The sequence below is a fragment of the Ranitomeya imitator genome, chromosome 3 (genome assembly GCF_032444005.1).
Source record: "Ranitomeya imitator isolate aRanImi1 chromosome 3, aRanImi1.pri, whole genome shotgun sequence".
NCBI classification, from domain to species: Eukaryota; Metazoa; Chordata; class Amphibia; order Anura; family Dendrobatidae; genus Ranitomeya; species Ranitomeya imitator.
In genome coordinates this window covers 62,038,625-62,062,713 of record NC_091284.1, presented here as the reverse complement: position 1 = coordinate 62,062,713, position 24,089 = coordinate 62,038,625, and the positions used below count along the sequence as shown (strand labels likewise).

The 24,089-nt window shown below is 46.7% G+C and overlaps 1 protein-coding gene across 1 annotated transcript in view; it reads right to left on the bottom strand.

Annotated features, from left to right (window-relative positions):
• LIPI (lipase I) overlaps nt 1-24,089 on the bottom strand; it is a 104,955-nt gene that overhangs the window by 7,601 nt on the left and 73,265 nt on the right. Inside the window, exons 7-8 of the mRNA XM_069760910.1 lie at nt 19,472-19,567; nt 641-752 (exon numbers count right to left, since the gene is read on the bottom strand). Of these exons, the coding sequence (XP_069617011.1) occupies nt 641-752; nt 19,472-19,567 (208 nt within the window). The remainder of the gene's footprint in view (nt 1-640; nt 753-19,471; nt 19,568-24,089) is intronic.

Below are 24,089 nucleotides of genomic sequence, written 5' to 3'. Positions count from 1 at the left end.
CAAGTTCCCTGTGTTAGGCTGGGACTGCAAAGGATCCACCAATAATATTTATTCTGTTGAGCTAATATAATTGGATCCTTGTTCAAAAATTTGCCTGTGCTTCTACATAATAGTAAGCTGAGCAGTTTTTTAAATGAATAATGTGATGCTGCCCCTGTCTATAGCTCATGTACGGAATTGGCGGTCCAGTCATAAAATCCCCTCCACTATGCTGTAACATCTGGACGCTGCGGATTGGAGGCTGTGGATGTACGCAACACGTTTCCTGACCGTGGAAACATACCCATACATTGTACAACTATGGAGGGTCAGAACAAGGCTCCGTAGACTTCCAGTTCACACACAAACTCCAGTGTGACCCAGTGAGTCAGAATAGAAGTCACGCAAGTTGAAAATGGACCACAGTGATGCTGGAAACTGGAGAAGACTATGATAAGTATTTTAATGCACATACATGACACAATCAAGACCACCACGTAAAACTTTAGGGTTGGGGTAGATGACTTCACTGTAGGCGATAGCTGTATTTTTCCTTTTACCCAGAGTATGATTTCATCCTTATAACCTAAGCTAAATGAAGAAAACAATTGTCCTCTATTATGTGCAATATTGTTATTATACCATGGATTGTAATACTCACTGGTCAAGCTTCGATTCCGTAACATTTCCGGATGTAGACACAAGTTTAATAGTGATATATCCACTACGTGGTTTAGCATTTAATGTGATAAAGTCCAAAAAATAGTGGAATACTAAAAGAGAAAAATACACAAACTCATGGTTATTGACCAATCTTACATGTACTGTACAGTAGTATCATCTAGATTTTATACTTGAGCAGATGGTAATGATAAGCCCACATACTCAAAAGCATCTTGATAATTCTTGGCCCCAAAGCATTAACATATCATGCACTAAATAACTTCATTAAAGGGACTCTGTCACCTGAATTTGGCGGGACTGGTTTTGGGTCATATGGGCGGAGTTTTCGGGTGTTTGATTCACCCTTTCCTTACCTGCTGGCTGCATGCTGGCTGCAATATTGGATTGAAGTTCATTCTATGTTCTCCGTAGTACATGCCTGCGCAAAGCAATCTTGCCTTGTGCAGGCATGTACTACGGAGGACAGAGAATGAACTTCAATCCAATATTGCAGCCAGCATGCAGCCAGCGAGTAAGGAAAGGGTGTATCAAACACCCGAAAACTCCGCCCATATGACCCAAAACCAGTCCCGCCAAATTCAGGTGACAGGTTCCCTTTAACTACTAGTGGTGTAACTAGGGGATGCAGTAGTTGCAATGGTACCCGGCCAAAAATATCCTTTTGACCCATATGAGCAGACTATATTAAAGACTCATGATTATTTGGGGACTTGTTAGAGATTTTGTATTGGAGCCCACAAGCTTCAAGTAACTCCACTGCTGCTACCTAACCCATGAACTTTTTCACTGTATGTTTATAGACACTGAACTCTCAAAATTTAAGAAAAAAAACTGTTGCAAAAATTATTTTTACCCCAAATACATGCATTTAAAGTGGTTGTTCCTTTTCAGAAAACTTTCTGCTATAAGATGTGGTAGTTATAAAAAAACAAACTTAATAATGCTTACCATTCCCGGATCCAGTTGTGAGTCTCCACCATTGCCCTTGACCTCTGTTGTCTGACTGCAGTGCTAGCATCACATCAACAGCACTGCAGCCAATCTCTGAGCTCAGCAGTGTCCATGTAGCTGACACAAGCTGCTAAGTTTACTGATCAGCTGCAGCGCTGTCTTCATTAGTTTATTTGTAATGCCTGTTGAAAAAGGGGTTTTGGATATCACTCTCCGGAGGCAACATAACCAGGAAAGATCTTTTGAACAAATTATTAAACAGCATGTGTGTAAGTACTTGGATAAGAATACAGTAATTAACCAAAGCCAACATTTGCAGCAAACAAGTTATGCCAGACTAATCTAATTTCCTTCTTGATGGAATCAGTGACTGGGTGGATCAGGGAAATGCAGTAGCTTTATTTTTAGTTGTTCTCTTGTTTCTACAAGACTGGGGAGTCCATCACTCCTCTGTGCGTCATTTGCATTAAAGCTGTTCCATCCTGCATGTCCACATGGATTATTCCTTCTCTGAACACTGCTTATGCAGGTATTATACAGATGATCAGGTTTTAAATACATCAGATAGGGATTATATACATTAGATAGGACTGCTCTATAAGGGTATACCTTGACGATTGGTGGAGTAGCTTAAGTATACATTTTTTTGCAAAAAAAAGTATCAACTAAATATCCTGTTTTTTCCATCTTTTGACTGGCACTTGCCTATTACTGTGATTTCTTTTACAACAGAGTATTTTTGACCTCACTGTGCTCTTTTGTGTCTTCAAGTAATTAACCAGAGCCAACATTTGCAGCAAACAAGTTATGCCAGACTAATCTAATTTCCTTCTTGATGGAATCACTGACTGGGTGGATCAGGGAAATGCAGTAGCTATAGTATATCTCGACTTCAGCAAAGCATTTAATAAAGTATCACACACTTTACTTAATGAATAAATTACCATGTATGGGATGGACAAGGCTATGGTTAGGCGGATTCATAACTGGCTGAATGGTAATAAATGGTTGCACATCCAATTGCAAGAGAGTGTTTCAAGTGAGGTACCAAAAGACTCTGTCCTGGCCCCAGTGTTGTTCAACTAATCAAATTTGCAGCAATGCAAAGCTAGGAGGGATAGCTAACACTAGAGAAGACAGAGAAGGGATTCAGAAGGATCTAGATAAGCTTGAACAATGGGCAGCGACTAATAGAATGGTGTTTAACTGAGAGAAATGCAAGATTCTACATCTGGGCAGGAAAAAAAAGAAAATTACATCAATAGAATGGGAGGAACAGAACTAAGGAACAGCACATGTCAAAGACTAGTGTATACCAATAGATCACAGACTGCACATGAGTCCACAGTGTGATGCAGCAGCAAAAAAGGCAAACACAGTTCTGGGAGGTATCAAGAGAAGCATAGAGTCTAGATCACATGAAATAATTATCCCCCTCTACAACTCCTTGGTCAGGCAGCATCTGGAATACTGTGTACAGTTCTTGGCACCATATTTAAAAAAAAAAAGACATTGAAAAACTGGAACAAAGTATGTCCTATGAGGAATGGTTAAAAGATCTGGGAAAGTTCAGCTTGCAAAAAAAGAAGGCTGAAAGGAGACTTAATAGCTGTCTACAAGTATCTGAAGGGATGTCACAGTGTAGAGGGATCATCCTTATTCTCATTTGCATATGGGAACATGAGAAGCGATGAAATGAAACTGAAAAGGAGAAGAAACAGATTAGATATTAGAAAAAACTTTTTGACCATGAGGGTGATCACTGAGTGGAACAGGCTGCCACAAGAGGTGGTGAGTTCACCTTCAATGGAAGTCTTCAGAGGCTGGACAGACATCTGTCTGACATGGTTTAGTGAATCCTGCATTGAACAGGGGGTTGGACACGATGACCCTGGAGGTCCCATCCAACTCTAACATTCTATGATTCTAAGATAACTTCATGGCCATCCACTATGGTACGTATTCCCTTGGATAATGGTCTTTCAAGTAAACTTTGTGAATTCTGTTATCTTCCTGGAAATCATAAGAAGTTCCCTCCGGGCATTAACAAAATTGTGCATTCCCTTGTGACTTAACTAAATATATGCTTATTTTAGCTGAAAGCTAACTTGAGTCTTTCCTTTATGGATTTATGCTAATAAAACATGCATATGAACATTTACAGAGTATTGTATGTATTATGGTTTATTGCGGGGAATATTGAGGATCCTGACAAATGAACAGGAAGTCCCCCTAGCACTTCTAGGGGTTGAATCACACTTCATACCATCTATTTTACAAACAAGAAACATGACTGATGCATTTCTGGTCTTTCTTGGCTTGAAGTTATTTTATATTCGTGGAAAACGATTATATTTTGCACGTTCCAAAGCTTCCCACAGTGGAGGATGGAGGGCAATTTAGCACAGCAGTTATTTAAAGCAGCAAATGTGTGAATGATTTAGTATGATTTGCTTCACTGTGCACCACTACTTTCTCCAGGCCTGCCTATGCCTGCATTGTATTGGGCTTTCCTGTGTCCTGTCTTCCTGCAGCCTCCAGTGCTTTAAGTCCCTACTCCATATGTGCTGTAGTGCTATTCTGGCATCCCTTTATGGTCCTTCTCCCTCCTCCCAGCAGGGACTCTGACATTCTCACTGCTGTGGCCACAGAGGCGCCCTCATTCCCTGCTGTGGGTCCTCTTGTTCTATGCATGTTTCACAGGTCCTCAGCAGCGCACATAGTGTGCACACTTCCTAGTTCTTAAAGGGGTAGTGCACGCACTTTTGAAATGCCACCAGCTAATAGCTGAAAGGCATTAAGTATTTAAGGAATGGAAGTTGCCTGAGCAACGTTCTCCATTCTATAGTTTTGGGCAACAAGTGTGTTGCCAGGTCCCTTTATCCCATACTGTGCTTAGTCTGAACCTTTCCTTTATTCCATTTTGTGTAGCCCTCAATCCTGAAGCTGCTTTGGCGGTTCCCATGCATTAAAGCAGCATTCATGGCACCTGAATCCTGACAACGCTTCCTGCAGTACCGGTGCCTGAAGCCGTGCCCGCTGTATATGAACCCTGACAACGCTTCCTGCGGTACCGGTGTTTGAATACGTGCCCACAGTACATGAACCCTGACAACACTCCCTGCGGTAACGGTGCCTGAAGCTGTGCCCGCTGTATATGAACCCTGACAACACTCCCTGCGGTACCGGTGCCTGAAGCCGTGCCCGCTGTATATGAACCCTGACAACGCTTCCTGCAGTACCGTTGCTTGAATACATGTCCGCAGTACATGAACCCTAACAACGCTCCCTGCGGTAACGGTGCTTGAATACGTGACCACCGTACATAAACCATAACAATGATCCCTGCAGCACCGGTGCTTGAATATGTGTCTGCAGTACATGAACCCTGACAATGCTTCCTGCAGCCCCGGTGCTTGAATACGTGTCCGCAGTACATGAACCCTGACACCGCTCCCTGCAGTACCGGTGCTTGAATACGTGTCCGCAGTACATGAACCCTGACAATGCTCCCTGCAGTACCGATGCTTGAATACGTGTCCGCAGTACATGAACCCTGACAATGCTCCCTGCGGTACCGGTGCTTGAATACGTGTCTGCAGTACATGAACCCTGACACCACTCCCTGCAGTACCGATGCTTGAATACATGTCTGCAGTACATGAACCCTGACAATGCTCCCTGTGGTACCGGTGCTTGAATACATGTCTGCAGTACATGAACCCTGACAATGCTCCCTGTGGTACCGATGCTTGAATACATGTCTGCAGTACATGAACCCTGACACCACTCCCTGCAGTACCGATGCTTGAATACATGTCTGCAGTACATGAACCCTGACAATGCTCCCTGTGGTACCGGTGCTTGAATACCTGTCCGCTGTACGTGAACCCTGACACCGCTCCCTGCAGTACCGGTGCTTGAATTCGTGTCCGCAGTACATGAACCCTGACACCGCTCCCTGCAGCACCGGTGCTTGAATTCGTGTCCGCAGTACATGAACCCTGACACCGCTCCCTGCAGTACCGGTGCTTGAATTCGTGTCCGCAGTACATGAACCCTGACACCGCTCCCTGCAGCACCGATGCTTGAATACATGTCCGCAGTACATGAACCCTGACACCGCTCCCTGCAGTACCGGTGCTTGAATACGTGTCCGCAGTACATGAACCCTGACACCGCTCCCTGCAGTACCGGTGCTTGAATTCGTGTCCGCAGTACATGAACCCTGACACCGCTCCCTGCAGCACCGATGCTTGAATACGTGTCCGCAGTACATGAACCCTGACACCGCTCCCTGCAGTACCGGTGCTTGAATACGTGTCCGCAGTACATGAACCCTGACACCGCTCCCTGCAGTACCGGTGCTTGAATTCGTGTCCGCAGTACATGAACCCTGACACCGCTCCCTGCAGCACCGATGCTTGAATACGTGTCCGCAGTACATGAACCCTGACACCGCTCCCTGCAGCACCGATGCTTGAATACGTGTCCGCAGTACATGAACCCTGACACCGCTCCCTGCAGTACCGGTGCTTGAATTCGTGTCCGCAGTACATGAACCCTGACACCGCTCCCTGCAGCACCGATGCTTGAATACGTGTCCGCAGTACATGAACCCTGACACCGCTCCCTGCAGTACCGGTGCTTGAATACGTGTCCGCAGTACATGAACCCTGACACCGCTCCCTGCAGTACCGGTGCTTGAATTCGTGTCCGCAGTACATGAACCCTGACACCGCTCCCTGCAGCACCGATGCTTGAATACGTGTCCGCAGTACATGAACCCTGACACCGCTCCCTGCAGCACCGATGCTTGAATACGTGTCCGCAATACATGAACCCTGACACCGCTCCCTGCAGTACCGGTGCTTGAATTCGTGTCCGCAGTACATGAACCCTGACACCGCTCCCTGCAGCACCGATGCTTGAATACGTGTCCGCAGTACATGAACCCTGACACCGCTCCCTGCAGTACCGGTGCTTGAATACATGTCTGCAGTACATGAACCCTGACACCGCTCCCTGCAGTACCGATGCTTGAATACATGTCTGCAGTACATGAACCCTGACACCGCTCCCTGCAGTACCGGTGCTTGAATACGTGTCCGCAGTACATGAACCCTGACACCGCTCCCTGCAGTACCGGTGCTTGAATTCGTGTCCGCAGTACATGAACCCTGACACCGCTCCCTGCAGCACCGATGCTTGAATTCGTGTCCGCAGTACATGAACCCTGACACCGCTCCCTGCAGCACCGATGCTTGAATACGTGTCCGCAGTACATGAACCCTGACACCGCTCCCTGCAGCACCGATGCTTGAATACGTGTCCGCAGTACATGAACCCTGACACCGCTCCCTGCAGTATCGGTGCTTGAATTCGTGTCCGCAGTACATGGACCCTGACACCGCTCCCTGCAGCACCGATGCTTGAATACGTGTCCGCAGTACATGAACCCTGACACCGCTCCCTGCAGTACCGGTGCTTGAATACGTGTCCGCAGTACATGAACCCTGACACCGCTCCCTGCAGTACCGGTGCTTGAATTCGTGTCCACAGTACATGAACCCTGACACCGCTCCCTGCAGCACCGATGCTTGAATACGTGTCCGCAGTACATGAACCCTGACACCGCTCCCTGCAGTACCGGTGCTTGAATACGTGTCCGCAGTACATGAACCCTGACACCGCTCCCTGCAGTACCGGTGCTTGAATTCGTGTCCGCAGTACATGAACCCTGACACCGCTCCCTGCAGCACCGATGCTTGAATACGTGTCCGCAGTACATGAACCCTGACACCGCTCCCTGCAGCACCGATGCTTGAATACGTGTCCGCAATACATGAACCCTGACACCGCTCCCTGCAGTACCGGTGCTTGAATTCGTGTCCGCAGTACATGAACCCTGACACCGCTCCCTGCAGCACCGATGCTTGAATTCGTGTCCGCAGTACATGAACCCTGACACCGCTCCCTGCAGCACCGATGCTTGAATACGTGTCCGGAGTACATGAACCCTGACACCGCTCCCTGCAGTACCGGTGCTTGAATACGTGTCCGCAGTACATGAACCCTGACAACACTCCCTGCGGTACCGATGCTTGAATACATGTCTGCAGTACATGAACCCTAACAATGCTCCCTGCGGTACCGGTGCTTGAATATGTGTCCGCAGTACATGAACCTTGACAACACTCCCTGCGGTACCGATGCTTGAATTCGTGTCTGCAGTACATGAACCCTGACACCGCTCTCTGCAGCACCGGTGCTTGAATACGTGTCCGCAGTACATGAACCCTGACACCGCTCCCTGCAGTACCAGTGCTTGAATACATGTCTGCAGTACATGAACCCTGACAACACTCCCTGCGGTACCGATGCTTGAATACGTGTCCGCAGTACATGAACCCTAACAACGCTCCCTGCAGTACCGATGCTTGAATACATGTCTGCAGTACATGAACCCTGACAATGCTCCCTGCGGTACCGGTGCTTGAATACCTGTCCGCTGTACGTGAACCCTGACAATGCTCCCTGCAGTACCGGTGCTTGAATTCATGTCCGCAGTACATGAACCCTGACACCGCTCCTTGCAGCACCGGTACTTGAATACGTGACCGCAGTACATGAACCCTGACACCGCTCCCTGCAGTACCGGTGTTTGAATACATGTCTGTAGTACATGAACCCTGACATCGCTCCCTGCAGTACCGGTGCTTGAATTCGTGTCCGCAGTACATGAACCCTGACACCGCTCCCTGCAGCACCGATGCTTGAATTCGTGTCCGCAGTACATGAACCCTGACACCGCTCCCTGCAGCACCGATGCTTGAATACGTGTCCGCAGTACATGAACCCTGACACCGCTCCCTGCAGTACCGGTGCTTGAATACGTGTCCGCAGTACATGAACCCTGACAACACTCCCTGCGGTACCGATGCTTGAATACATGTCTGCAGTACATGAACCCTAACAACGCTCCCTGCGGTACCGGTGCTTGAATATGTGTCCGCAGTACATGAACCTTGACAACACTCCCTGCGGTACCGATGCTTGAATTCGTGTCTGCAGTACATGAACCCTGACACCGCACTCTGCAGCACCGGTGCTTGAATACGTGTCCGCAGTACATGAACCCTGACACCGCTCCCTGCAGTACCAGTGCTTGAATACATGTCTGCAGTACATGAACCCTGACAACACTCCCTGCGGTACCGATGCTTGAATACGTGTCCGCAGTACATGAACCCTAACAACGCTCCCTGCAGTACCGATGCTTGAATACATGTCTGCAGTACATGAACCCTGACAATGCTCCCTGCGGTACCGGTGCTTGAATACCTGTCCGCTGTACGTGAACCCTGACAATGCTCCCTGCAGTACCGGTGCTTGAATTCATGTCCGCAGTACATGAACCCTGACACCGCTCCTTGCAGCACCGGTACTTGAATACGTGACCGCAGTACATGAACCCTGACACCGCTCCCTGCAGTACCGGTGTTTGAATACATGTCTGTAGTACATGAACCCTGACAATGCTCCCTGCGCTACCAGTGCTTGAATACGTGACCACAGTACATGAACCCTGACAACACTCCCTGCGGTACCAATGCTTGAATACATGTCTGCAGTACATGAACCCTAACAAGGCTCCCTGCAGTACCGATGCTTGAATACATGTCTGCAGTACATGAACCCTAACAACGCTCCCTGCAGTACCGATGCTTGAATACATGTCTGCAGTACATGAACCCTGACAATGCTCCCTGCGGTACCGGTGCTTGAACACGTGTCCGCAGTAGATGAACCCTGACAACACTCCCTGCGGTACCGGTGCCTGAAGCCTTGCCCACTGTATATGAACCCTAACAAAGCTCCCTGAAGTACCGGTGTTTGAATACATGTCTGCAGTACATGAACCCTGACAATGCTCCCTGCTGTATCGCTGCTTGAATACATGTCTGCAGTACATGAACCCTGACAATGCTCCCTGCTGTATCGCTGCTTGAATACATGTCTGCAGTACATGAACCCTGACAATGCTCCCTGCTGTATCGCTGCTTGAATACATGTCTGCAGTACATGAACCCTGACAATGCTCCCTGCTGTATCGCTGCTTGAATACATGTCTGCAGTACATGAACCCTGACACCGCTCCCTGCAGTACCGGGGCTTGAATTCGTGTCTGCAGTACATGAACCCTGACACTGCTCCCTTCAGTACCTATGCCTGAAGCCGTACTCGCGGTAAGTAAGAATTGAGAGTCCTCAGTGGTTGATACCTTTTCATGCCTAACTGAAAAGATGGTAACAAATTGCAAGCTTTCGAGACTACACAGGTCTCTTCATCAGGCAAAGACTAAAAGAAATTCTGAAGAATCACAGATTTATGTACAACATAGCATAGAAAAAAAAAACATGGATAAGACATGGATAAGACATAGTCTGAGGGGAAAGTTCCTTAGTTGATGTACTAAGGAACTTGCCCCTCAGACTATGAGGGGTCATCACAACAGAACCAGACCCCAATCAGAGGACAATAAAACATTCCTTATCTAAGAACTGGTCCAACATTTATGGACTTTTATCACTCATGGTAATTCTGCTTCATGTCACCTGTCTTATCCATGTTTTTTTCTGTGCTATGTTGTGCATAAATATGTGATTCTTCAGAATTTCTTTTAGTCTCTGCCTGATGAAGAGACCTGTCTCGAAAGCTTGCAATTTGTTACCATCTTTTCAGTTAGCCATTAAAAGGTATCAACCACTGAGGATTCTCAATTCTAAATATTTTTCTATCTACTGGCTAACACGGTACCAAGATATATATATTTCCTGTATCATAGTAAGTCAGTAATTCTGCTACATAGAGGCAATCTAATCATCGCCTGAATGTAGCAGAGCTGACCGAGTTATAGCAGCTTCTAGTCTCCCATGGAGACTATTGAAGCATGTCAAAAGTAAAAACAGAATGTTTTTAAAAATATGAAAAAAATAAATAAATAAATAAAGGTTCACATCACCCCCCTTTGCTCCAATCAAAATAAAACAATAAAAAAACAAATCCACACATATTTGGTATTGCCGCATTCATAATCGCCCGATCTATCAATAAAAAAAGGATTAACCTGATCGCTAAACGGCGTAACGATAACAAAAGTCATAACTCCAGAATTACGTTTTTTCGGTTGCCACAACATTGCATTAAAATGCAATAACTGGTGATCAAAAGATCGTATCTGAACCAAAATATTATCATTAAAAACGTCAGCTCGGCACGCAAAAAAGAAGCCCTCACCCAACCCAAGATCATGAAAAATGTAGACGCTACAGGTATCAGAAAAATCAATTTCACCGCGCTTTGATTTTTTTACCGTTTTCCAGTACACGATATGTTAAAACCAATGATGTCGTTCAAAAGTACAACTTGTCCCGCAAAAAACAAGCCCTCACAAGGCCATAATGACGGAAAAATAAAAACTTCCTACCAAGTCTATATGGATGCGACTGCAAACAAATCTAGTATTACTCCCTTGCCCAGGGCCGGACTGGCCATCTGGCAATTCTGGCAAATGCCAGAAGGGTCTGTCTGGTTGTGGGCCGCCTTGTCTGCTACGTTGTTAGTAGAAACAGTGTTCTTAAGACACCCATACTGTTAAGAGTTGTGATGGAGCACAAAGTTTCTGACTCCGTCACTTACCCCAGCAGGCCACCGGTATCATTAGAAATATTGGTCTTGTAGTAAATCTTCCTTTCCTCCATCCAGGGTAATTTTAATAATATATCCCATCTGGTTCTTGGGGACAGGGACAACATGGGCCTGTGTGATTTCAAATGCCAGGGCTGAAATTCAGCCCCAGTACGTGCCTGCCCTTGCCTCAGTCCCTTTTGCATCTGTCTGTACTTGAAGGATCAGACTATACAAGATCTGCCAGCCATGAGGACAAATAGATCTGCACGAGAGCTCTGGACACTAAATGGTACATGTTTTTTAAAATCCCGGCAATTTACAAAGTTGTTTTTTTATTTTCCAGAGAAGATGACAAAAGTTTACACACCTTTTAAGTAGAGATCAATGAAGAAAGTACAAGAATTTTACAAAATAGTGCAGCCGGAGATAGTAAAACATGGCTGTGCTTTCTGAAACCAGCATCATACCTATCCTCATACTGTGTGAATTATTGCAGCTCAGCTCCATCCACTTTAATGGAACTGACTTAGGCTACTTTCACACTAGCGTCGTGCACTACACGTCGCAATGCGTCGTTTAGGAGGAAAAAACGCATCCTGCAAAATTGCTTGCAGGATGCATTTTTTCTCCATTGACTAACATTAGCGACGCATTGCGACGCTTTGCCACACGTCGCAACCGTCATTGGAACTCCGCCCCCACCTCCCCGCAACTCACAATGGGGCAGCAGATGCGCTGGAAAAATGCATCCGCTGCCCCCGTCGTGTGGCGCAGTCACTGCTAGCGTCGGTACGTCGGCCCGATGCACTGCGACGGGCCGAGTACGACGCTAGTGTGAAAGGAGCCTTAGACTACCAAACACAAACCATGGACAGCTGTGAAGCAATCATGTTGATTCAAAGGGTAATTCCAAAAACGTTAAGTTACCCCACTTTGGTTCTGAGCCTGACCTCTGGGACTTCCTGAGATCAGCACTCAAACACAGAAGCTGGCCTCTCCAGAATCCCATCTCTAAAGGTGTTGTCCAGGATTGGGGTTTAAGTCCGCAGTCACTATCTGACTTCAGAGTTGTGATTCCCCCCCAACACGCAGTGCGTGCGCTGCAAGGATTCTCTGGTGCCGGCGCAGGGAGTGGGTGGGCACTTCATTACAAATATGCTATTTGCATATGGAGCGCCCCCAGACACAGGGCCACGAGTTCTCGGTACCGGGCCTCTCTGGTTCGGTGCTGAGGTTGTCACAGTGGCTAGGCCCGGTCCGTGACCCTGCTAAGGGGCATCCAATAAAGGTGATGGTACAGTCTGTCAGGGGTTCGTGACGCCAAGTTGTGGTGTTCGGTCAGGGTGACCGACGCTGCTATGGGGTCCACTGGGGTGATGGAATGGCAGCTGGATGGTATACCTTCCCACAGGTGAAGTATGTCCCCAGGGCTTCCCAGTAAGGTAGATGCTAATGGTGTGAGGTGCAGGCAATAACGAGGACACAAGGTTGCAGTCTCTTTACCTCTTTACTGAAGGCTTCAGGATTCTCTATCCAGAGTACGTTTAACAGGGCTTTCAGAGACCGGCCAGTCCGATGGGCACATCCAGAGTTTCCTTCACAGATGGAAATCGTTGCCTACCAATAGCGCCTGTGTGTTGTAGTCCTATCCTGCTGAGCATTCGGAATAGTCCTCACAACTGCTGTTCTCGTTCGTTCGTTCTCTACAGCTTTCTTTCTCTCTCTCGTTCTTTGGTTCCAGATGTTTCTAGTTTCTAACGTCCCCCAGATATGTTAAGGCTAGGACGCCACCCGTATGACGGGAAGGCTTGGAGGTCTTCCGGGACCCTAGAGACGCCCCTCTCCCAATGCTGCCCCCTATGTCTTCGTAGGTGTAGAAGGTAGACAGCCAACCTATGATTAATTGTCCAGCGGAATTTGAAGTAAGGCTTGAAGTCAGTTACTCCTACGGTGATCCGGCCACCGACTATGCGCCTCAGTAAGATGTTGCCTTTCTCTCTTGGCATGACTCTTACTGGCTCTCCTTTGTGCTGATCTCGTTTACACTGTCCCACAATATCCTTCCCTTCGTGTCTCTCTCCTGGATACCGCCGCAGGGTGTGCAGGCGCGGTTCCGTTACGTTCTGTTCTGTTCGCTAGGCACCTGCCAGGTTCCCACGCCTGACAGGAACCCCCCTGTGTCTTCTCCCTGCAACACCCCCTGCCACGGGATCTTGCCTGGTTCCAACCCAGTCAGCTTCTGACTAACTTCCTCCCCAGCCCCTAGTTTTACCAGTGTGAGGAGTGGCCCAATAAATAAAGCCTTTTTCTCCCCCTAGTGGCCGGAGTGTGAAGTGTAATGTGTTCTGGTGATACCTGGTCAGGAGAACTCCTTAGTGCCATCGGACGTACCGCTGCTCCCCTTAGCGGCAGAGCGCCATACTGCAATGACCAGGTCTCTGGGGCGCTGCACTCCCCCCCGGTTAAATCCAGTACTCCTGGACTGGGAAGAAGAACAACAATATGATGCAGTGAAAGGCATACAAAATTTTTGAATGCTAAGAACAAGTAAATAGAAAAGGTGCTTCCCTTTATGGGAGGTGAGGACGCTTAAACTTTACAAACAATAACAAGATTAAATATTTTTAAATAACATTTAGAGTATAAATAACTTTCAGTACCCAGCCGGGTATTCTACTAAGTGCAAATTTTTGAACAATAAACTAACTCTTCCTTCAAGGGCGTATTCGCTGAACCCACTAAAGGTCTACCACAGAATGCTACATAACTCAACTTTTCTTTCTGTTCCAACTTCCCCAATGCAGGACCGCCTAGCTCCTTGGCTAGGCCTACTGTCATTGTACCGACCATCTTTCTACATCTCTCAGGAGGACTCTCTCTCTAACCCCTACGGGTTTACTTCAAGCTTTCCTGTCCTCACTCTTTATTAACATTATTAAACTATCTAAATTCTTCAACATTATTAACGTTTCAACCTTTATCAAAATAATCATCAAACATTCCCTTTAAGAGGGACCCAAGTATCTGGTGCAGATTCTCTTTCAGCAAGCAAGTCCTTCTGCATCATGTCTTCGCAAAGTCTTCTTTGGCTTATAAAACCAGTAGGGAGCACCTTTAAGAAGGTGCAAACTATTTACAAAGCAGTTCTGAATCATTCACGGTCCATGATCTGGCAGTCTTTAAAACAATGATTAACGTGGTGTAACAGTAGAAAAACAATGGAAAACAATAGGGATCCCGGGTAAACAAAGGGATCCCTTTAAGAAATAACCCTGGATGGGTTTAAAACAGCAGCAAAAAGCAGGAAACAGTTAACTATTTACATATTCGGGTTTTTGAGGTTTAGTGCTGTAATATGTGACCCGACATCAGCCGGTGGTGACCACGTCCCGACCGGGGAAGGTCTGGCCCTGTGTCGCAGTCCAGCACCGTCTCCATCGGATCGGCAGCGGTCTGGGTACGAGCGGTGATGCCGGTGGCAGACTCCGCAAGCAGGACACCACGCGCCAAGGTGGTAGTGCTGGGTCCTGTGGGGTCAGGGGTCAGTGGAGTCCCGCCACCAGTTTCAGTCGTGATCGTAGATGGTGCGACCACTAGCGCACAGCGTTTGACTCTCTTAGCATACCACCCTCGCTCACTCCAGTGGCGGGTGTAAGTCACATGGTCCCCTCTGTACAAGTTTCGGAGTGGAAGTACACTGCGGGACTGGGGTTCCACATTGCAGCTAGTCACATAGACCTCGGTCAGCAGCCCTAGCTCTAATATGAAGCCACAACCCCTCCCCCGGTGGAAGGCCAGCACAATCCCCTGTTTTATCAAACTCTCAGGGCAACAATTGACGAGGGGCACTCGTTCCTTGGATCGGACAGTCTGTTCCATTCGCTCCCGATCTTCCCATTGTGAGGTCAGGCTTCGCCTATACTGATCCCAGGTGAGTCTGATGACGTAGGAGCCCTCCTGTCGGGACCCGTCTGGCTGAAACCGGGGAGCATTCCACTCAAAGACCACTCCCCTGGGGCTGATGTCGATCGGTATACCCAGAGGCGTCGGTAGTGGGGGTAGAATCCCCTTCATGGTGTAAAGAGCCGCCACCACGATCTCAGTAGCGGGACACCAGTCATCAATGGGCTGGGGAGCGGTCACCGGAGCCGGAACAGTCGGTGGGGCAGGGGCGCTGTTGGTACCTGCGTCTGATGTGGTTCCACCAATGTCGGTCGGCTCCGCTGATGAGGACGATGGAGTCCGCTGCGGCCCTGACCACGGCTCCCCCTGGGCGGCCTTCCAGCACAGCTCCGACTTCCATTTCCTCGCCGTCGCCGACCCCTCGTCTGGAGTCGGGTGGTCCGGAGCCTCCTCCGGCAACCCCAGGGGATCCGGGTTCCCCCATGACGACAAGCCCTGGTTCGGCTCCACTGGGCTGCGGTGCTCCCGGGTCACTTCGTCATTGTTCAGGTACCCGCTGGTCATCAGCTCCGCTCCTGTGCCTGCAGCAACACACGCACGAGGCTCCGTCATCTTCTGGGGTTTGAGCTCCTCCATTCCTGAGCTTGTCCTCCTGCAGCCGTAGTCGGAGTGGGCGGGTCCTGCTGTTCGCGCCGTTTTCTCGATCTCCTCCCATGACACGCCCTCCTTCTTCTCCTGTGCCCCTCGTGGCGCGGCAATGGCGGCGGTTTTGGCGGGAATCATGCGTCAATAGCAATTCACAGTCTTTGCAATAAATCACAGTCCAACATGTTTCAATCACAGTTCCAAGGCACACATGACCTGCTTCTCAGGCTTAAGTACGATCCTGTTCGTGACACCAAGTTGGAGCGCCCCCAGACACAGGGCCACGAGTTCTTGGTACCGGGCCTCTCTGGTTCGGTGCTGAGGCTGTCACAGTGGCTAGGCCCGGTCCGTGACCCTGCTAAGGGGCATCCAATAAAGGTGATGGTACAGTCTGTCAGGGGTTCGTGACGCCAAGTTGTGGTGTTCGGTCAGGGTGACCGACGCTGCTATGGGGTCCACTGGGGTGATGGAATGGCAGCTGGATGGTATTCCTTCCCACAGGTGAAGTATGTCCCCAGGGCTTCCCAGTAAGGTAGGTGGTAATGGTGTGAGGTGCAGGCAATAACGAGGACACAAGGTTGCAGTCTCTTTACCTCTTTACTGAAGGCTTCAGGATCCTCTATCCAGAGTACTTTTAACAGGGCTTTCAGAGACCGGCCGGTCCGATGGGCACATCCAGAGTTTCCTTCACAGATGGAAATCGTTGCCTACCAATAGCGCCTGTGTGTTGTAGTCCTATCCTGCTGAGCATTCGGAATAGTCCTCACAACTGCTGTTCTCATTCGTTCATTCTCTACAGCTTTCTTTCTCTCTCTCGTTCTTTGGTTCCAGATGTTACTAGTTTCTAACGTCCCCCAGATATGTTAAGGCTAGGACGCCACCCATATGACGGGAAGGCTTGGAGGTCTTCCGGGACCCTAGAGACGCCCCTCTCCCAATGTTGCCCCCTATGTCTTTGTAGGTGTAGAAGGTAGACAGCCAACCTATGATTAACTGTCCAGCGGAATTTGAAGTAAGGCCTGAAGTCAGTTACTCCTACGTTGATCCGGCCACCGACTACGCGCCTCAGTAAGATGTTGCCTTTCTCTCTCGGCACAACTCTTACTGGCTCTCCTTTGTGCTGATCTCGTTAACACTGTTCCACAATATCCTTCCCTTCATGTCTCTCTCCTGGATACCGCCGCAGGGTGTGCAGGCGTGGTTCCGTTACGTTCTGTTCTGTTCGCTAGGCACCTGCCAGGTTCCCACGCCTGACAGGAACCCCCCTGTGTCTTCTCCCTGCAACACCCCCTGCCACGGGATGTTGCCTGGTTCCAACCCAGTCAGCTTCTGACTAACTTCCTCCCCAGCCCCTAGTTTTACCAGTGTGAGGAGTGGCCCAATAAATAAAGCCTTTTTCTCCCCCTAGTGGCCGGAGTGTGAAGTGTAATGTGTTCTGGTGATACCTGGTCAGGAGAACTCCTTAGTGCCATCGGACATACCGCTGCTCCCCTTAGCGGCAGAGCGCCATACTGCAAAGACCAGGTCTCTGGGGCGCTGCACATACATGTGGTCACATGCTGACTAGACGTACCCAGCCTCGTTTAATACAATTTAATTGAGTGAGGCCAGACACTTCTAGTAGAAATGTGGCTGGAAGAATGTAAATTGCATACTTGTGCCGCCCACTCCGGAGAATACTGGCAGTTCACACCCTGTACAAATCTGTAAATCTGCAGTCGCACAGAGTGATTGCAGACTTTAGCCCCAAGCCTGGTCAACCCCGTTAATGAAGCGAATGGGAGCATGCAAAACCTTTTCTCTCTCCATAATGGAGAATTATGAGCACAGCGCTACACTATTTCCAGTAGTTCCATAGACAATGAATAAGGCCTCTTTCACATGTCAGTGTTTCTGGTATGCCTGGTGACAGTTTTCACATGTACTGGAGACACTTACACACGTAGACAGATTCAAGTGAATGAGTCTGCGCACATGTCAGTGTAATTCCACGGACCGTGTTTCCGTGGGCAAACCACGCTGATATGTCCAATTATTAACAGCAGCACGGACTGCAAAACGTCCTGCACACGTGCACACTGATGACACATGGATGACATCCGTGTGACACATACCGGCACCTGGGAATCAGCAGTACTGTTTGAGCTGTTCCCCAATGCTGAGGACAGCTCACATCATTGTCCTCTGCTTGCGCAGTGATCAGCACATGCAGGGGACAATGTTGAGAGTTGTATTCAACTGATAACAGTGAGAGCAGGTGGCGGGTGATGGGAGTATGATTCCCAGGAGCAGGTACATGTGATACTGATGCGGCACATGGGCGACACACTTTTGTCACATGCATGCCACACATCCACGGATATCTTTGGTACTGATTTTTCCAGTACCGGAAATATCAGGATTTATGAGAGTGCACTATAGTGGAGGGAGAGTATTCGCACCACTGATCCATTCAAAATGGGGAACAGGATAATCTGGTTCCCAAGTTTCAGATCAACTCGGGACCAAACCGCAAGTGATCAGCAAGTTATTTCCTTTATTATGAATGGTGAATAACTTTACATTTTTGTGAATAACCCTTTTACTATTCCCTAATATAAATACACTTTTTCTCCTAGATGCCACCCTATGCCACACTGTCCATTTCACATGGAATATAAATGCCTTGTACGTGTTCACCGTCTTGTACATTTCTGCTGTAGAAATCCTTCCTGTAGAACAGAATACTACTTCTTGTGCTGACTTATTATTAGTGATGAGCGAATATACTCGTTACTCGAGATTTCCCGAGCATGCTCGGGTGTCCTCCGAGTATTTTTTAGTGCTCGGAGATTTAGTTTTTCTTGCCACAGCTGAATGATTTACATCTGTTAGCCAGCATAAGTATATGTGGGTATTCCCTAACAACCAGGCAACCCCCACATGTACTTATGCTGGCTAACAGATGTAAATCATTCAGCTGTGGCAAGAAAAACTAAATCTCCGAGCACTAAAAAATACTTGGAGGACCCCCGAGCATGCTCGAGAAATCTCGAGTAACGAGTATATTCGCTCATCACTACTTGTTATCCATTCTTTGAATGATTAGTGCCCCCGCATTAGCGTCTTACAGGCGGCTTATTTCTGCAAGCCTCTTTTCTCGCTTTCTGTAATTATATTTGTATGTTTACTACATTTTCACAAAATCAAGGTCAAGTTGTTCACTTGTTCGCTTTGTTGTACGAGACATGCGGGCTCAGTCAGTCCCTCGAGTGGCGGGCATAATTCGGTTTTGTACACCCCTGCAGCATGGAAAAGATGAAAGATCAGTGCAAACCAAGAGAACAAAAGCGGCTCTGGGCTTTGACCACACAACATTATTTAAATAGGTCCCATGGTGAAAAGAAATCCATGTCTGAAGAGCGTGGATCAGCCCCAACTCTGCTACAACAAAGAATTAGGCCAAAACGAGAGACAAGACCAGTACCCTGAGCAGCCCTTCTTCTCATCATTATTCACGGCTCACATTGTTCAGTCTAAAGCAATTAGCGTTCCAAGCAAATGTCGCCGACTTCCCCAAGCCACTATTATCTCAGTCTGACAGCTTTTATTTTATGCAAAATTCAATTTCACTCACTGCAAAATGGTTTCATCGAAGCCGTATCAAAAAAAGCTTTCGTCACTGGAGGATTCTTCGCCACCAGATAATCTCTCCACTTATCAGCATAAAAACCTGAAACAAATGCAAGAGCAAAGCCATTAGCTGCACATTGGATCACAATCTACATCAAGTGCATCGTATAATCACCAACCGCACAACAAAAATAAAGCGGATCCAGAAAAGAAAATATTAGTGTTAGAGGGGATCGTCCAACTTCTCTGCAAACCATTTTCATTACAAATGGTTCACAAAAAGAAAGTGACCATAGGTTGGGTTGCTGCTAGGATCCTCATCGATCAGTGATCGTCTCTGTGGTAACCCTATAGAAAGTGTTAAATTTACCTGCAGTGCCACCGCAGGAGAAATGAAGCATTACACAACTCTTCTATAAATGTATCTAATGCACAGAGATTTCCTTATCCCAAGGGGAAAGAGATGAGCTTTACAGCTACTCCATACTCTGGGTAAAAGATGAGGACTTGGAACAGAGGACTGCCTCTCTTGACCAACAAGGTTGCTTTATTGGGGTTTAGGTACCATCTCTGAGATCTGCATAGTGGTCTAAGTGGTCATGGTGAAAAGACTTGCCTCTATTTAAATATCCGACTGCGATAAAAATCACTGAATTTATTTACTAGTACTAGAGATGAGTGGAACAATCCGCAGAAGAATGGGTTAGAGTCCAATCTCCTGAAATTCATGGTTTAATGCCCAGCTGGCATTTTGCTGATTCGTATAGGGCCAGCAAATTCTGGTCCTCTTCTGGTCCTCTTCTGGTTCTCTTCTGGTCCTCTTCATTCCACCTTCATGCGCCACATCTTCCGCCCCTTCACTATAGGCCAGGACTTTGAACCTCGACCAGAACTCAGGGTCACTGCTTGTCGTAAGGTCACAAGGATGTGATGTCACTGCAATCTTACAACGCGCAGCGATTGAGCGAGAATACTATCCTGTGGTGAAGAGGCTGGAAATGCTGTCAGCGAGGGAGAGGTAAGTGGTGAGGATTAGGGTTTTTTGTTTTTTACATCTTATATTTATTAAGGCCCCAGAGCATAATAAGGAACATTCAATCCATGGAAAATGTATTTGGTGCAAATAAAAATTTGGGGTAAAATTTGGCTAAGCCATTGAATTTGAATCCTAGATAATCCACGAATCACTAACTAGTGACACAGATCAATGTTGTATTTTTCCATTAGTCAAAGTAATGTCAAAAACAGTAAAGCTGGGTGTCACTTATCTAAAGTAATCAACACATGTCAGTATATAGGGTGCTATGTGACTGTAACGTTCTTACTCTACTACAATTACTCCTATTCTCTGGCTTGATTCCATTATAAGGGCTCTTTTCCATTTGCGAGAAACACGTCCGTGTCTCGCATGTGAAAACCAAGCTCTGGTGCCAGCACTTGGGAGCGGAGCGTGCGGCTCCATGTGTTGTTATGCGGCCGCACGCTCCGCTCTGGAGTGCCGGCGCCAGAGCTTGGTTTTCACATGCGAGACACGGACGTGTTTCTCGCAAATGGAAAAGAGCCCAAAGACTGACCGTAGTCAGTACTGGGCACGGCTAGAGGGCAGAGATAGTCGAGTAATGCATTAAGCAATTAGTTATTTTTTTTGGTTTGCCAGAATTTTTTTTTTTTTTTACAAAATGGACAGAATGGTAAAAAAAAAAAATATTCACCACCAGATGATGCCCAGTCTAACTTATTGACCCATATGGAGTCCAATATGAAAAGATTTGCCCTGTCTCTGACATACTGACTCACACACTTGGATCAGAATGCGCACAAAGAACCTCAAGTTTTTAAGTGTGATGCAATAGTGGTATTATGTATATAATGTTTGCAGAGGGCTATTGCATAGTGTTCTCATATATAAATTTGTATGACAGCCCCTGTGTAGTCATTCGATACCTCAGGATGTGCTAATTAATTGCTATATTTTAACATTGTGCATTCAGGGTGTGTGCACCCTTATCCACCCATCTCCATCTGTTCAAGGCAGTCTTCAGTTTGAGCAAAGTGTAGCCGGATACTGTGCTTCCCCAGCTCATTTGAGGTCAAGGCACAGAGAGAGGGGATTCGGTAGAATAGGAACCCATCTAAATGAGGCAGCTTTGCCGCTGGCAGATGGGCTCACACACTTTGATCACATTTTATTGGATGTAGTAATAACAGAATTCATGTATTAAATGATTACTTAGTGTTTGTATAACATATATACATGACCCATAAGCCCATAATGAACATTTTGTAAACATTTTTACAGAACCAATAACCTCTTAAACTCTATGGCTGTATAAAGGGAAGCACAAAAATGTTAATCTAAGGGAAGGTGCAGACGACCATGTATTCTGTCATCCAAGAGAATCGGGCTGATTACGCAAATCACACTCCGATCAGAGTGCGATCCAATTCTCTCAAATGAGGAGAAGATGGAGAAAAAAAATGTCTCCATCTTCTCCATTGTGTCAGTCCATGGAAATCATACTGCACTTAGATGTCATCCAAGTGCAGTCTGATGTTTTCTATGAACTCATTGACTTGCACGGCCGAGTGTGATCCGATAACTGGATCAAACTCAAGCATGCAGCAATTTTCCTTGGTTCGAGGAAAAAATCTGACGTGTGCTGCCCCATAGCATAACATTGGTCCTGGTGCGATCCAGTGTTTTGTCGGATCGCACTTGGACTGATAACATGCTCATCTGCACTTGCCCTAATACAGAAAAATGAGCTTTGCTTGTTATAAGCATACATGGCGCCATTGTGCTTCTCTGTAAGACTAGGCAAATATCAGTAAAAAGAGATGCTACAAATCTAATGAGCTAAAGAATCGCGAAGCACTTGAAATGTTGCCGTTTTTTTTTACAAGCAAAAAATAAAAATGTAAAAAAAAATGTCTGTGAAAAAGAAACCCAATAGGTCTAAAAGTCTCTGCTGCTCATTTTTCAAATAACTGTACACATTTGGCAATTTCCGGATGATAAATTGTCGTGCCACAAATTGTCACGCTGATTGTTTCTACATTTACATTGGCACACCCAACATTTTCTGATAAAGGAAACATGCCAGCTGCCTAAAGCCACCACTAGGAGGAGATTAAGAGCTTTTGCAAACTGTTATATGCTGAATTTAATGATATGGCGTCATGCAGGGAGCTCATATTCTCCTTCTAGTGGAGGCTGAGGAAAGTCAATAAGTTATTGTTTAAAGGGAATCTGTGGCATATTTGGGCATGCAGGTCTTTGAAGTGTAAATCCATCAACACTTTTATATCCCTTATCTGTTGCTGCATTCCCAAATAATTAAAATTTTAATTCATATGCAAATTAATCATTGAGTATTCTGGGCAAGACAGAGCACTTCAGAAACCAATGTCCTTCCATGTGAGGTTCCAGAGAAGGAAATCAGACAGTGAGCTATTAATCAAGCTAAAGGTTACTGGTGCTGGAGGAGGAAAGAACCTCCTGAGGCAGAGACTTGTTAGGTGCTCCTCCATGCCTAGAGCACTTAATGCCTAATTTGCATATGAATTAAAATTTTAATTACTCAGGAATACAGCAACAAATAGAAGACATAAAGGTGTCAATGGATTTACACTTCCAAGACCCGCATACCTATACATGCAGTTTTGTTAGCTGACCTTATTAACAGATTGCTTTTACATATATATATATATATATACATATATATATATATATATATAGTACAATCCAAAAGTTTGGACACACCTTCTCATTTAAAGATTTTTCTGTATTTTCATGACTTTGAAAATTGTTCATTCACACTGAAGGCATCAAAACTATGAATTAACACATGTAGAATTATATGCTTAACAAAAAAGTGTGAAACAACTGAAATTATGTCTTATATTCTCGGTTCTTCAAAGTAGCCAGCTTTTGCTTTGATGACTGCTTTGCACAGTCTTGGCATTTTCTTGATGAGCTTCAAGAGGTAGTCACCGGGAATGGTCTTCCAACAATCTTGAAGGAGTTCCCAGAGATGCTTAGCACTTGTTGGCCCTTTTGCCTTCACTCTGCGGTCCAGCTCACCCCAAACCATCTCGACTGGGTTCAGGTCTGGTGACTGTGGAGGCCAGATCATCTGGCGTATCACCCCATCATTCTCCTTCCTGGTCAAATAGCCCTTACACAGCCTGGAGGAAAAATAAATGATGGTCCAACTTAACGCAAACCGGATGGAATAGCATGCCGCTGCAAGATGCTGTGGTAGCCATGCTGGTTCAGTATGCCTTCAATTTTGAATAAATCCCCAACAGTGTCACCAGCAAAGCACCCCCACACCATCACACCTCCTCCTCCATGCTTCATGGTGGGAACCAGGCATGTAGAGTCCATTCGTTCACCTTTTCTGCATCGCACAAAGACACGGTGGTTGGAACCAAAGATCTCAAATTTGGACTCATCAGACCAAAGCACAGATTTCCACTGGTCTAATGTCCATTCCTTGTGTTCTTTAGCCCAAACAAGTCTCTTCTGCTTGTTGCCTGTCCTTAGCAGTGGTTTCCTAGCAGCTATTTTACCATGAAGGCCTGCTGCACAAAGTCTCTTAGCAGTTGTTGTAGAGATG